Source organism: Tamandua tetradactyla, chromosome 5, assembly GCF_023851605.1.
Source record: "Tamandua tetradactyla isolate mTamTet1 chromosome 5, mTamTet1.pri, whole genome shotgun sequence".
In the NCBI taxonomy this organism is placed as follows: domain Eukaryota; kingdom Metazoa; phylum Chordata; class Mammalia; order Pilosa; family Myrmecophagidae; genus Tamandua; species Tamandua tetradactyla.
Genome location: NC_135331.1, coordinates 166,365,765 through 166,382,294, shown reverse-complemented (window position 1 = coordinate 166,382,294; position 16,530 = coordinate 166,365,765). Strand labels below are relative to the sequence as shown.

Below are 16,530 nucleotides of genomic sequence, written 5' to 3'. Positions count from 1 at the left end.
CTGTGTGTGTGGTGAGTGAGGTTCTACGAGACCCGGTGTTGATGGCATTCCCTCACATTCTTCGTATGCTCAAAGTTCTGGGATTTTTACAGTGCCTGGAAAATGGTAGGAGTTAAATTTTAAAGATGCAAAATTCAGCAGGACTTAAATCCTTGCTTGGGGCACCTGCTTGTGAGGAGATAAGGCTCACATCATTTAGGAATTTTGATATTATCATTTTTTTCTTAACCCCTTTATTTTTTTTTTTTTTTTTTTTAAAGGAAAGACAGAGAGAAGGAAGGAAGGATAGAAGGAAGGAAAGAAGGAAGAAAGGGAAACATTTTTAAACATTTTCTTGTTTTATTGTATTCTGTTTCTCCGTTTTTGTTACATGGGCTGGGGCCGGGAATCGAACCGAGGTCCTCCGGCATAGCAGGCAAGCACTTTGCCCGCTGAGCCACCGCGGCCCGCCCCTTAACCCCTTTATTTTAAAATAATGTCAAACTTACAGGAAAGTTGCAAAAAGAATACAAAACAAATGCAAAGAACTCCATCATTCCTCTCCCCCCAAGGATAATCATATCCATCAATTTTAACATTTTGTCACATTTGCTGTATCATTCTGTCTATCCATCCATGTATCTATCCATCTGTCCTCTGTATCTGTCTATTGATCTATCAATTTTCTAAACATTTCAGTGTAGATTGTATGTATCATGCTTCTTGAACACATAATATTTCCTTGTATATTTCCTAACAAGCGAGGTTATTCATTTATGCAGATGCCATAGGTATAGTTATTAAATTCAAGAGATTTAACTTTGACATAAAACTTTCAGTCTATATTCCAATTTTTTTCATATCTCCTCATAATGTCCTTTCAGCCTTTCCCTCTCTATTATTAGATCCAGTCCAGGATCACTGGCTCTTTAATTGCTCTGTTTTTTGTTTTGTTTTGTGGGACCCTATATACAACATACATTTTCCTATCTCAACCATCCTCAAGCATACCATTCTGTAGGAATAATTACATTCATTATGTTGTGCTGCCTTGCTACCTTCCATTACCAGAACTTTTCCAATACCGCAAACAGAAACCTTGTACCCATTATGTATTAACTCTCTGTTCCCCCTGCCCCTACCCCTAGTAACTGGTATTGTATTTTTCTATCTGTGTGCATTTGCATATTTTGGCTATTTCGTGTAAGTGGAATCATATAATAGGTATCTCTTTGTGCCTGACTTATTTCACTCAATATGTTGTCTTTAGGGTTCATCGAAGTAGTGGTATTTAAGGCTATTCAGCCTTAAAAAAGAATAGCCACATTTTGTCCATTCATCTGATGGACATTTGGGTTTCTTCCACTTTTTGGCGAATGTTATAATGCTGCTATGAACACTGTTATGTAAATATCTGACTGAATCCCTTCTTTCAGTTCATTTGAATGTGTACCTAGCAGTGGGATTGCTGGGTCATATGGTACTTTTATGTTTAACTTTTTGAGGAGCTGCCAAATTGTTTTCCCCAGAAGCTGCACCATTTTACATTCCTACCAGCTGTGTTCTGGAGTTCCTGTTTTCCTGCATCCTTACCACACTTATTACTTTCTGTTTTTTTTTTTTTTAAATAGCTGTTCTAGTAGGTTTCATTTGCCAAATAACTATGATGTTGAGCATCTTTTCATGTGCTTATTGTCCATTTGTATATCTTTGGGGGAAATAGCTGTTTAAGTCCTTTGCCCATTTTAATGTGAAAAATAATATTTATACAAAAAAGCAATAAATTTCAAAACACAGCACAACAATTAGTTATAGAACAGATTTCAGGGTTTGGTATGGTTCCAGAATTTTAGGTTTTTCCTCCTGACTCCTCCAGGACACTGGAGACTAAAAGAAATATCAACATGATGATTCAGGAGTCATACTTATTTTTTAAATCCTATTTTCTCTTTTATAACTCCACCTTCTTTGATATTTTTAAAATTATTTTTATCGATATGTATTATATATTCACATACCATGTAATCATCGAAAGTGTACAATCCATGTTTCATAATATCATCATATAGCTGTGCATTATCATTACAATCAACTTTTTTCTCTTTTTTGTGGAAAATAACACACATGTGTATATATATATATAGAGAGAGAGAGAGAGAGCGCAATAAATTTCAAAGCACATTGCCACAATTAGTTGGAGATCAGATTTCAGAGTTTGGTATAGCTTACAGTTCTACAATGTTAGGTTTTTACTTTTAGCTGCTCTAAGATGCTATGCTCTAAGATGCTAGAGACTAAAACAAATATCAATATAATGATTCAGCAATTCTGTTCATTTGTTAAACCCTACCTTCTCTGTATAACTCCACCATCACCTTTGATCATTCTCCCATATTTGGGAGTATTTGGGCTATGGCCATTCTAACTTTTTTACTTTGGAAGTGGCTGTCGATTAGATGGGATAGGGGGATGGAACTAGTTGATGTTCTGGAGAGGTTGGCCCCTCTGAATCTCAGGATTTATCTGGTCTGCTTTGCCCATTTTTTAAAATGCAGTTTTATTGAGATATATTCACACACTGTACAATGCATCCAAAGTATACAATTGGTGACTTATAGTATCATTACAGAGTTGTGCTTTCATCACCATAGTCAATTTTAGTACGTTTTCATTACTACAAAACAAAAGAAAACATGGGGTGCATGGGTAGTTCAGTGGTAGACCTCTTGCCTGCCATGCGGTAGACCGGATCATGCACTCAAAAAAACAAAACAAAGCAAATGGTGCTGTGATAACAGAATAGTCATGTGGAAAACAAAATGTGTCCAGTATGAAGTATAACATAAAACAAAAATCCCCAAACATCCCATGCCCTTTGTCCCCCGTATTATTGACCCCAAGTATTGGTGTGGTACATTTGTTAATGTTGATGAAGAAATATTAAAATATTACTGTTAACTATAGTCCATAGTTTGCAATAGGTATGGTTTCTTTCCCATATACCATTCTATTATTAATTCCTTGTTAATAGTGTTTAATAGAGATGTACATTTGTTCTAAGTCATGAAAGAACTTTTTTTGATACTTGCATTATTAATCATAGTCATTATCGACCACAAGGTTCACTGTGTTATACAGTCTCCTGTATAACATATATATATGTTTACATAACAAATATAAAACAGTCCCCTGTTTTAACCTCTCGCTTTCCTTCTAGTGACTACAAGACTCTAGGCTTCCCCTTTCAACCACAACACACACATAATTCAGTGCTGTTAATTACACTCACCGTAATTTGCTACCATCACCTCTGTTCATCTCCAGACATTTAACTTTAACCTAGTTAAAAATTCTGCACCTATTAAGAACCCACTTCCCATTATTAACCCTTATTTTATCTTCTGGTAACCTATATTCTAGATTTTATCTCTATATAAAACATTATAATTAGTTCATATTAGTGAAATCATATAATATTTTGCCTTTTTGTTTCTGATTTATTTCACTCAATGTAGCATCTTCAAGGTTCATCCATATTTTCACATGCTTGGGGACTTCATTCCTACTTGCTGCTGAATAATATTCCATCATATGTATATACCACATTTTGTTTATCCTTTCATTGGTTTGTGGACACTGGCTTGTTTCCGTTTTTTGGCAATTGTGAATAATGCTTCTGTGAATGTTGGTGTGCAGATGTCTGTTCACATCTCAGCTTTCATTTCTTCTGGGTCTGTACCTACTAGTGGGATTGTCAGATTATATGGCAGATCTATACTTAGCTTTCTGAGGAACCACCAAACTGTCTTCCATAGTGGCTGTAACATTCCCATCAGCAGTGAATAAGTGTTCCAATTTCTCCACATTTTCTCTCCAACACTTGTAGTTTCCTGTTTGTTTAATAGTGGCCGTTCTGGTGGGTATGAAATATCTCATTGTTGTTTTGATTTGCATTTCCCTAATAGCTAGTGAAGATGAGCATCTTTTCACGTGCTTTTTAGTTGTTTGTACTTCCTCTTTGGATAAATGTCTATTCATGTCTTTTGCCCATTTTAAAATTGATTTGCCCATTTTAAAATCAAGTTGTCTTTTCATGTTGTGATGTTACTATTTGCACAGTATGAATTTCTTTATTAAAATGATCCATGGAAAGCTTTTTCTTCTAATTGGGTAAATCTGAATGTGGGTAAACGATATGTTTCATATTCTCTTATGAATTATTAGTCTTTGAACTAAAATTACCTGGACAATTAAACCAAATGATTTACCCATCAGTTTAAATATTTATATCAGTTTAAATATATATATATATATATATAAATAACAAGTTCAATGTAGAAAAATTTAGACAGTATAAGAGAGACAAAATTCATCCATATATCCATTATCCAGAGATAACCCATTGCTGCCTTTTGATGAATAGCTTTCACAACTTTTTCCGATGAATAAAAAGCAAGCAATGTGAACACATCCGATTCAGACCTAAGTAGTTGAGATTACACTATAGAAACAAGCAAGTACTTATTTGAGAAGCAAAGACTTTCTTCCTTTGTAGGTGAACCTGGTACCCGACACCGTAAATGCTAGCTGCTATTGTTACCATTGCTATTAATGTTATCGTTATCTGATTATATCAAACAAAGTGTTAAAAGATTTATAGAAAATATTTTAATTCTTTTTATAAGGCTTTTTTCTTCAAGTTGTTGTTTGTAAAGTCTAAAAACATTCGGATTGTATTTTTCTGCTTTATGTTACAGAATTCTTCCGAGAACCATGGTTGTGCTAAAAGTCTCCTGATGACAGACAGAATGCAAATAGTGGTGATTCTCTCTGAGTTTTTTAAATCTACGTGGCAGGAGGCAAATTGTGCAAGTAAGTAATTCTTTTCATTTTCATATTGCAGTTTTGGTTCAGTGGTATAGATGTCAAATTTTATTTTAGTGAATTTTGGAATCTTTGAAGGTAGATAGTACTTTTTATTACAAAGTGAACTGTGGTTGGCATCTTGGTTTGTTAGTGGGAGCTATTTGGGCATATACTGAAAGCTGAGAGAGTATCGCAGTTCAAAGCATGAGCTTTGGAGTGACACAGATCTGGGTTTCATTCTAAGCTCTCTGACATTAACCTAAGTTACCAGCTATCAGACTTTGGGCAAGTAACTTGGCCTCTTGGAACTTCAGTCCCTCATCTGTAAATTGAGGTAGCATTGGAATTTACCTTATAGGGTTATTCTGAGGATGAAATAAAATAAATTGTATAACACACTTAGCTCAGTGTTTGATACATAGTTAATGTTAAAAAATGTTAACTGCTTGTTTGGTAATAATTATGATGTTTATGATAATTTGTCAAATGAGGGGATAATAACTGTTCTACCAACTTTGCAGGTTTTTGTGTGTTTATATAGTAAAATGAGATCTAATTTCAGATGTTCTTTGAAAAAATTAAAATCACTATTTCAATTCAGAAGTGTTTTTTTTAATTGACACAACAAAACAACATATAAACATCAACATTGTTAACATATGAACATTCTGTACTTGGTGTACAATCAGTGGCTCACAGTATCATCACATAGCTGTATATTCATCACCACGATCATTTCTTGAACATTTGCATCACTCCAGCAAAAGAAATAAAAAGAAAAAAGAAATAAGTCATGCATACCATACCCCTTACCACTCCCTCTCATTGACCACTAGTATTTCCATCTACCCAGTATATTTTAACCTTTGTTTTTTTCTATACCCCTTACCCCTCCCTTTCATTGATCGCTAGTATTTCAGTCTACTCAATTTATTTTAACATTTGTTCCCCTATTATTTATTTAATTTTAATCCACATGTTTTACTCATCAGAAGTGTTTTTTAATGTGTTAGGCAATTTTTGTCTTGCCTTATAATTTGGTGAAGGAGAAAGATATATACACTTACAAATATCACCTAAGCAGATAGATAAATGCCTTAATTAAGTGATAAAGTCCTTGGGGGAAGTAGAAAATAATTCTAATTAGGGAGGATTTGAAATGACTTCCTTGAGGAGGTACCTTTTGAGCCTAGGCCTTTATGACAGGGCATGATTTCAAGTAGAAATGAGAGGAAGGGCATTGCACATAGAGAGGCATCATGGACAGAGGCTAGACGCATAAAAGGGTGATAGATGTACCAGGGTCCTGTAAACACAACCGGAGATATAGTTGGAAAGGGAAAGTAGGACCTCTACTGATAGGAATATATCACTTGGGCCAACAGTTTTCATACTGCTTCAAATACCAGCAGATTATTAAGAAAGGTTTGTATGCTACAATATCTTGGAGCATTACAAGACGTACGGATTATCAAAGCCACTGAGAAGTCTTGCAGATTAAAAAACAACTTTTTGATGTCACTTAATCCAGCATTTTTAAAGCTTTTAAAAATTTTTCAACTACAAAGAACTTTTTTTCATGAAACCCTTCAGGAAGAGAAAGAGAAGAGACCAGTAAGGAGGTTATTATACTGGTTTAATCAAGAAGCAGTGAAAACATGAAGTACGGCAAGGGCAGTGGAAATAGAAAGAGCAGATGGATTTAAAAAAAACACACAAAAAAACTCTGTGTACCTATAAATCATAAAGTAGATTAACTTTCCTAAGGACTTGTCTTTTTGTTTAGTGCCAATGAAGAAAAACTAAAAATGGGGAAAAGACTCCTGCCATGTTTCTTTTCCTTTGCAGAATACCATGTTATGTTGAATATTGTATCTTTTAATTTTTTTTTCTTTTAACTCAAATTTTCCAGCTATTTGAACAGAGGCTTGGCTAATATTTAACTTTTTTTCTTTATTTAAAGCAAAACCTTTACTTTTTTAGAGTGAAAATTTCTAGTATGGTAAAGTTGAAGAAAGTTTGTTTAAGATATACAGGCGGGCTTCCTTTTTTTTAAGTTTTCTTAAATGCTTTGGAAAAATCTATTAATAAAGAAAAGGATGATAATTTAAAATGTTTATTAGAATAAATAGAAGTTGGCTTCTTTTGACTAATTTATTTTATGTACTTAAGAGAGGTAAAATATCTTTTCTTTTGAAATGTATTTTATGATGAAGACTTCACTAATTCAAAGTGGCTTTCTAGTTAGTTTTAAAAAAAGAAGAAAAAGAAAGGGAGGGCGAGCAACGGTAGCTCAGTGGCAGAGCTCTCACCTGCCATGCCAGAGTCCCAGGTTTGTATGCTGGTGCCTGTCCATATAACTAAACAAAACAAAACAAAAAAAGGGGGGGGGATGTTTTATAGCATATTAACTGAGTGTGGTGGTTATAAAACTCTAGAATAAATTTTTAGGATTCCTTTGGTTTTCTATTAGGTATCCTATCTTGAAAATATTCCTTAGATTGAACTTCCTCTGAAGAACAAATGAACTGCTGAGGAATTAGATATAAATTATTCAGAGGCTCTTACTTCCTAACTAAAATTGAATTGGCCAAGACACATGATCAACTGAAAGAAACTTTTGTTCTAAAAGTACATATGTACTAGATGGCTGAGTGGGCAGAAAAGGAAGGAAGGTTTAGTTTTCACTGTATTAACATTTGTACCATTTGGATTTTATGCCATGTGGATTTAATAGCTATTTAAAAAATATGTAAAATTGTAAAAAGATTGAATAAAATGCTCAAATCTAGGGTGAGTATTATATATTAGATGTAATCAGAGATTGGCTATTTCTTTTCCAGGATTATGCATTAAAAAAACCCCTGTCTTTCATTCATTGATTCATTCACATTTTGAAATTTCATCATAATTCATATTCTGTATTTTAAATGGAAATAAAATATAACTATGAATTTAGACTCCCTAAATTTCTCACTTGTTTTCTCTTGGGCTGGGCATTCTAAAATAATTATTTTAACTAGAATTTTGTAACTTGTACCAATTTACGTAGAAACACTGCTGGTCATGTTCTCTGCATTACTATTTTTTTTTCTTTTTTAAAAATTTTTATTACTAAAACCAATCAACGTACAATATGAACATTCTTTTTTTTCCATCACATAGTTGTATATTCATCATCATATCATTTCTTAGAACATTTGCATCGATTCAGAAAATGAAATAAAAAGAAAACAAAAAAATTATACATACCATACCCCTTACCCCTCCCTTTCATTGATCACTAGCATTTCAATCTACTAAATTTATTTTAACATTTGTTCCCCCTATTATTTATTTATTTTTAATCCATATGTTTTACTCATCTGTCCAAAAGGTAGATAGAAGAAGCATCAGACACAGGGTTTTCACAATATGCAGTCACATTGTGAAAGCTCTATCATTGTACAATCATATTCAGGAAACATGGCTACTGGAGCAAAACATTTTTAAATTTGTACATTTAGTCACTATCATCATACACTCTAGGGATTCCTAGATTATACCATCTCAGTCTTTATCGTCTATCTTTCCTTCTGATTTCATTTGTGCCCCCAGGCCTCCTCCGTCTATCGTTCTCACATTCAGGTTCACTCAGTGTTCTAACATTATTGTATTACAGTTAGGTAGTATTGTGCTATCCATTTCTGAATTTTTACAATCAGTCCCATTACACAATCTATATCCCTTCAGTTCCAATTACCCAATATCTACCCTATTTCTATCTCCTGATGACCTCTGTTCTTAACTGAAATTATCCAGTTTCATTCATTAATGCTAGTTTGTATCAGTGAGACCATACAGTATTTGTCCTTTTGTTTCTGGCTAATCTCACTCAGCATAATGTCATCAAGGTCCATCCATGTTGTTACATACTTCATAACTCTATTCTGTCTTACAGCTACATAATATTCTATCATATGTATATACCACAGCTTGTTTAGCCACTCATTCACTGATGGACATTTGGACTGTTTCTGTCTCTTGGCAGTTGTAAATAATGCTGCTATAAACATTGGTGTGCAAATGTCCGTTTGTGTCTTTCCCCTTGTGTCCTCTGAGTAGATACCTAGCAATGGTATTGCTGGGTCATATGGCAATTATTTATTTAGCTTCCTCAGAAACCACCAAACTACCTTCCACAGTGGTTGTACCATTTGACATTCCCACCAACAGTGGATAAGTGTGCCTCTTTCTCCACATCCTCTTCTGCACTTGTCGTTTTCTGCTTTATAGATAATGGCTATTCTGGTGGGTGTGAGATGATACCTTATTGTGGTTTTGATTTGCATTTCCCTAATAGCCGGGGAAGTTCAGCATCTTTTCATGTGCCTTTTGACCATTTGTATTTCCTCTTCTGAGAAGTGCCTGTTCAAATCTTTTGCCCATTTTGTACTGGGTTGTCTGTCTTTTTGTTGTTGAGTTGAACAATCTCTTTATATATTCTGGATAATAGACCTTTATCTCATATATCATTTCCAGATATTGTGTCCCATTGTGTAGGCTGTCTTTTTACTTTCTTGACGAGGTTCTTTGATGCACAAAAGTGTTTAATTTTGAGGAGTTCCCATTTCTTTCTTTCTTCAATGCTCATGCTTTGGGTGTAAGTGTAGGAAACCACCTCCTAGTATAAGATTTATAAGATATTTCCTTACATTTTCTTCTAACAGTTTTATATGGTCTTAGATCTAATGTTTAGGTCTTTGATCCATTTTGAGTTAATTTTTGTATAAGGTGTGAGATATGGATCCTCTTTCATTCTTTTGCATGTGGATATCCAGTTCTCTAGGCACTATTTATTGAAGAGACTGTTTTGTCCCAGGTGAGTTGGCTTGGCTGCCTTATCAAAGATCAGTTGTCCATGGATGAGAAGGTCTATATCTGAACACCCTATTTTATTCCTTTGGTCAGTATATCTATCTTTATGCCAGTACCCTGCTGTTTTGACCACTGTAGCTTTGTATTACGCCTTAAAGTCAGGTAGTGTGAGATCTCCCACTTCAGTTTTCTTTCTCAGGATACTTCTAGCTATTTGGAGCACCCTGCCCTTCCAGGTAAATTTGGTTATTGGTTTTTCTATTTCTGAAAAGTAAGTTTTTGGGATTTTAATTGGTATTGCATTGAATCTGTAAATCAATTTAGGGAGAATTGACATCTTAACTGTATTTAGTCTTCTAATCCGTGAACACGGTATGCCCTTCCATTTGTTAGGTCTTCTGTGATTTCTTTTAGCAACTTCTTACAGTTTTCTCTGTATAGGTCTTTTGTCTCTGTAGTTAATTTTATTCCTAAATATTTTATTCTTTTGGTTGCAATTGTAAATGGAATTTTTTTCATGATTTCACCCTCAGATTGTTCTTAACTAGTATATAGAAACACTACAGATTTTTGAGTGTTGATCTTGTAACCTGTACACTTTGCTGTACTCATTTATTAGCTCTAGTAGTTTTGCTGTGGCTTTTTTGGGGTTTTTGACATATAGTATCCTATCATCTGCAAACCATGAGAGTTTTACTCCTTCCTTTCCAATTTTGATGCCTTGTATTTCTTTTTCTCGTCTAATTGCTCTTGCTAGAACTTCCAACACAATGTTGAATAATAGCAGTGATAGTGGACATCTGGTCTTGTCCCTGATCTTAGGGGGAAAGCTTTCAGTCTTTCCCCATTGAGCATGATTTTAGCTGTGGGTTTTTCATATATTCTCTTTATCATGTTGAGAAAGTTCCCTTCTATTCCTATCTTCTGAATTGTTTTCAACAAGAAAGGATGTTGAATTTTGTCAGATGCCTTTTCTGCATCAATTGAGATGATCCTGTGGTTTTTCTGCTTTGATTTGTTGATATGATGTATTAGATTAATTGATTTTCTTATGTTGAACCATCCTTGCATACCTGGGATGAATCGTACTTGGTCATGGTGTATAATTCTTTTAATATGCTGTTGGATTCGATTTGCAAGAATTTTGTTGAGGATTTTTGCATCTATATTCATGAGAGAGATTGGTCTGTAGTTTTCTTTTTTTGTAATATCTTTGTCTGGCTTTGGTATGAGGGTGATATTGGCTTTGTAGAATAGGTTAGGTAGCTTTCCCTGCTCTTCAATTTTTTTGAAGAGTTTGACTAGATTGGTACTAATTCTTTCTTGAATGTTTGGTAGAATTCACATGTGAAGCCATCTGGTCCTGGACTTTTCTTTTTGGGGAGCTTCTTAATGACTCATTCAATTTCTTTACTTGTGATTGGTTTGTTGAGGTCTTCTATTTCTTCTTGAGTCAATGTTGGTTGTTCATGCCTTTCTAGGAAGTTGTCCATTTCATCTACATTATCGAGTTTATTAGCATAAAGTTGTTCATAGTATCCTCTCATTACTTCCTTTTTTTCTGTGAGGTCAGTGGTTATGTCTCCTCTTCCATTTCTGATTTTATTTATTTGCATTCTCCCTCTTCTTCTTTTTGTCAACCTCTCTGCGTTACTATTTAATAAAGGTAATGTGAACATTTTCTGAAAATTAGCTTAAAAATTCTACCAAAATTTAATAAAACATTCTTAGGAGCAACATAGTCTTCTCTTACAAAGTAGTTAGAGATTGGAAACATGAGAAAAAAAATTTAAAAGAAGGAAAAGGTGGAGAACTAAACCAGGTGAATAACACACCAGCAATTGAATTAATTATTATTTCACAATTTACAGTTCATTCATAGCTGTTGTTTCACTTGAGCTTCACAATAAGCCCTGTACTGTGGTATGAGGGTCAGAGGACACAAGCAGTTTTGAAAACCCGCAGGGCAAATTCTATTAGATTTCAAAGTCTGAGAGTCATTTATCTTCAGGGCTTTAGAAAGCAGCAGTCCCACCCTTTCCAAGGGCCTATGCAGTGGCCTGCCTTTCTCCGAATGCAACCTTGGGTGACACTGGGGAGACTGCCTTTTTCTTGGCTCCACCCTCTCCAAGCATTGGGGTGCACTGGGTTCTTTGCCATCTCGAGGGCACAAACTCAACTCCTCCATGTGGTGGCAGCCAGGCTCTCCTCAATCCCCAAGGAATGTGCTCCACCCTCTCCAAGTTCTGAGGTGGCACAACTCTTTCACTGCAATGGGGTGGAAGGCCCAGCCTCTGCCTTTGGGGCAAACTCACCCTCTCCACATGCATGGGTGGGTCCACTCTCCTGGCCCGAGATTTCTTGACTTCAGACCCCAGCTTCCATGATTGTGCCTCTGAAGACATTTTACCTTTACTTTTTCCCTTTTCTGAGCCACAGTTGAGACTGGCAGTGGTTCAGTTTATACTGGTCTGACAGCACTCTTGTTGCCTTTCTATTTAATAAGCGAGGCTTGTGCCCATCAGGCAGCAGGAGTTTCCGCACATCCTTCCTGGATAACTCTATCTCCAATCCTGGCTTTTTCTGAAATGGCTGATGGGTTCCACATTTGATTAAATCCTCATGTGGGGCACTATTCTCTGGGATTTCCCTTCCTGGAAACCCAGAAATTTCCAGAACATCAACTTCTGGTTTCTCTGTACTCAAGAGTTCAGTTCTCAGCTTATCTCTTTCCTGTCTCATTTTGCTATTAGCTGCAAGAAGAAACCAGGCTATACTTTCCACATTTAGTTTGAAATCTCTTCTGCCAAATACCCAAGTTCATGGCTTTTAAAATCTGCCTTCCAGCCAGAGCTGGAATTTTGCCAGGTTATCTCCCATTTTAAAACAAGGATCACCATCCTTCCAGTTTGCAATAATACGTGCCTCATTTCTGTCTAAGGCCTCGTCAGCGGTATCTTTAGAGTTCTCATTTCTACCAACAGTCTCCTCAAAGCATTCTAGGCTTTCTCTGTCAAGCTCCTCACAACTCCTCCAAAATCTTCCCCTTATTCATTTAAAAAGCTGTTCTAACATGTTTGCTATTTGCAAACCACAGCACCCCACTTCTCTGGTACCAAAATCTGTTCTAGTTTTCTAGCTGCGAGGATGTGATATACCAGAAATGATATGGCTTTTAAAAGGGGGATTTTATCATTCTAAGGCTGTGAAAATGTCTCAATTAAAGCAAGTCTATAAAAATGTCAAATTAAGGCACCAATAGGAGGTTACCTTCACTTGAAAAAGGCCGATGAACTTCAGGGTTTCTCAACTAGAAAGGCACATGGCAAATGTGGCAACATCTGCTAGTTTTCTCTCTAGGCTTCTTGTTTCATGAACTCCCTGGGGGCTTTTTCCTTCTTCATTTCCAAAGGTCTCTGGCTGTGTGCTCTGTGGTTCTCAGTTATTCATTCTTGTATACTGAATTATCAGATATTCATTCTTATATACTGAAAACCTATTCTTTATTTAGGAGACACTTAGTATATCTAGAGTGATCAGAGTGATAATTTATAAGCACAGTGATACATTTGAAATACTATATAATCCTGGTGTACATTCTGGTTCATCAAAGGAAAATTAACTTTTGATTAGTATAACTTATGTCTTTTGATTTAAAAAATCGGTAATAAAACTTAATGGTTAATCAAAAAGTTATTTAACCAGAACCCCTCTGTGACCCTCTTTCCAATATTTTATCTAAATGGAAATGAACTGAACATTAGGTTCACTTATTTGTATTTTACAATTTAAAATGTCTTAGTTTTCATATCTGCTAAACTTAATTAATTATGTTAAGTAAGTAAGTTCAGGAACAGAGATTCACAATTTATAGTATATTTTCTGAAACTGGCACTATTTTCTAGAAATTGGTGATTGTCTCTGTTGTTTTCTATAAATTTTGTTTTGAAAAACAACAGGAATCTTTATACAAGCTCCTAATAGATGCTGAATACTTTATTTAAGGATGCATAATTCCTGTAATGGCAATGCACTAGGTTTCTATGTAAGATCTTAACTTGAATCCTTAATACCTTTAAAAATGCCTCTTGAGCTGATGTCTGAGCATTCACTGAGAAAGAGGTTATAATAATTTATCCTTGATGAGACTCCATTGATTATCTGAGATGGGGAAAATTCGTAATGACCACTTCACTTAGTGCTTATAGGAAACTTTATTATTACTAAAATCCTTTAATTTACTAATTTCTAATGTTTAATTTCTCTCTGCTTATACCCTTAAGCTTCCAATTCTTGTAAGTACATAAAATAGGAATAATACTGGAATTCTTTTGTTTTGAATCAGAAAGTCAAGGCCCTTTAATAAGGATGACATTTTAAATCCCATTATATAAAGATCTCCTTTGTGCTTTATAATACCACTGTCTACTGATCATAGAAAAAATTTGATAGTACTGCATTAGTGGAGTACTTAACAAGAAGGCCAGTCCATTAGTAATTTTTAGTTTAATTTTCAAATTACTTTAAATGAAAAAAATGGCTGTTGATAAAATAGAAGAGATTTAATTTTTTCATTTTTCGGAGATGCTTTCTTTTTTTTTATTCTGATTGGCTTTTTAAAAAAATTATTAATTAAAAAACAAAGAAACAAAATAAAACAACATACATAATCAGTAATTCACAATATCATCACTTAGTTGCATATTCATCATTTCTTAGAACATTTGCATCGATTTAGAAAAAGAAATAAAACGATAACAGAAAAAAAGTTATACATACCATACCCCTTACCCCTCGCTGTCATTGATCACTAGCATTTAAGCTAAATTTATTTTAGCATTTGTTCCCCCTATTATTTATTTTTATTCCATATGTTCTACTCCTTTGTTGACAAGGTAGATAAAAGGAGCATCAGACACAATGTTTTCACAATCACACAGTCACATTGTGACAGCTGTATCATTATTCAATCATCCTCAAGAAACATGGCTACTGGAACACAGCTCTACATTTTCAGGCAGTTCCCTCCAGCCTCTCCATAACATCTTGAATAACAAGATGATATCTACTTGATGCATAAGAGTAACCTCCAGTGGTTGCCACATTGCTTGTGAGAATATCAGGAATTCAACTTGGGGAAGTTGAATTTCTCCCCATTCTCACCACTCCCCGAAGGGGGCTTTGCAGATATTTTTCCACTCACTGATCCAATCACTCTGGGATTCATCGGGGCATCACTCTGGACAAACCAGCAAAATCTCATGTCCTACCTGAGATTCCAAGTGCTTATGGTGTTCAATCAAACTATCTACATAAGTTATATTAGGAAATGCACTAGTAAAAATATAAATTTTGTAGCAAATAAACATTTTTTGCTTTAGTCTCACAGAGAAAATGACATTTTAAAATATTAATTACCATCTATTTTCAGTACCCTGCAATAATGACATTCCTTTTTTCTTCCTCATGCAAAAACATTTTTAAAATTGTACCTTGTACATTTCACTATTATTATACACTCTAGGTATTCCTAGATTATACCATCTCAGTCTTTAACATCTATCTTTCTTTCTGATTTCATTTATGGCCTCAGCCCACCTCCCTCTATCATTCTCACATGCAGCTTCATTCAGTGTTTTAACATAATTGTATTACAGTTAGGTCGTATTGTGCTGTCCATTTCTGAGTTTTTGTATCCAGTCCTGTTGCACAGTCTGTATCCCTTCAGCTCCAATTACCCATTATCTTATCCTATTTCTATCTCCTGATGGTTTCTGTTACCAATGACATATTCCAAGTTTATTCACTAATGTCGGTTCATATCAGTGAGACCATACAGTATTTGTCCTTTAGTTTTTGGCTAGTCTCACTCAGCATAATGTTCTCAAGGTCCATCCATGTTGTTACATACTTCATAAGTTTATTCTATGTTAAAGCTGCATAATATTCCATCGTATGTATATACCACAGTTTGTTTAGCCACTCTTCTGTTGATGGAGATTTTGGCTGTTTCCATCTCTTTGCAATTGTAAATAACGCTGCTATAAACATTGGTGTGCAAATGTCCGTTTGTGTCTTTGCCCTTAAGTCCTTTGAGTAGATTCCCAGCAATGGTATTGCTGGGTCATATGGCAATTCTATATTCAGCTTTTTGAGGAACTGCCAAACTGCCTTCCACAGTGGTTGCACCATTTGACATTCCCACCAACAGTGAATAAGTGTGCCTCTTTCTCCACATCCTCTCCAGCACTTGTCATTTTCTGTTTTGTTGATAATGGCCATTCTGGTGGGTGTGAGATGATATCTCATTGTGGTTCTGATTTGCATTTCTCTAATGGCCAGGGACATTGAACATCTCTTCATGTGCCTTTTAGCCATATGTGTTTCCTTTTCTGAGAAGTGTCTGTTCATGTCTTTTGCCCATTTTTAAATTGGGTTGTTTGTCTTTTTGTTGTTGAGTTGAACAATCTCTTTATAAATTCTGGATACTAGACCTTTATCTGATATGTCGTTTCCAAATATTGTCTCCCATTGTGTAGGCTACCTTTTTGCTTTCTTGACAAAGTTCTTTGATACACAAAAGTGTTTAATTTTGAGGAGTTCCCATTTATCTATTTCTTTCTTCAATGCTTGTGCTTTGGGTGTAAGATCTAGGAAGCTGCCTCGTATTACAAGTTTTATATAATATCTCCCTGCATTTTATTCTAAAAGTTTTTGTGGCCTTAGCTCTGATGTTTAGATCTTTGATCCATTTTGAGTTAATTTTTGTATAGGGTGTGAGATATCGATCCTCTTTCATTCTTTTGCATATGGATATCCGGTTCTCCA

General features: G+C 35.0%; 1 protein-coding gene across 1 annotated transcript in view; it reads left to right on the top strand.

Moving 5' to 3' along the window:
* Positions 1 to 16,530, top strand: part of OSTM1 (osteoclastogenesis associated transmembrane protein 1) — a 47,359-nt gene that overhangs the window by 8,014 nt on the left and 22,815 nt on the right. Inside the window, exon 2 of the mRNA XM_077162565.1 lies at positions 4,737 to 4,851. Coding sequence (XP_077018680.1) covers positions 4,737 to 4,851 — 115 coding nt within the window. The remainder of the gene's footprint in view (positions 1 to 4,736; positions 4,852 to 16,530) is intronic.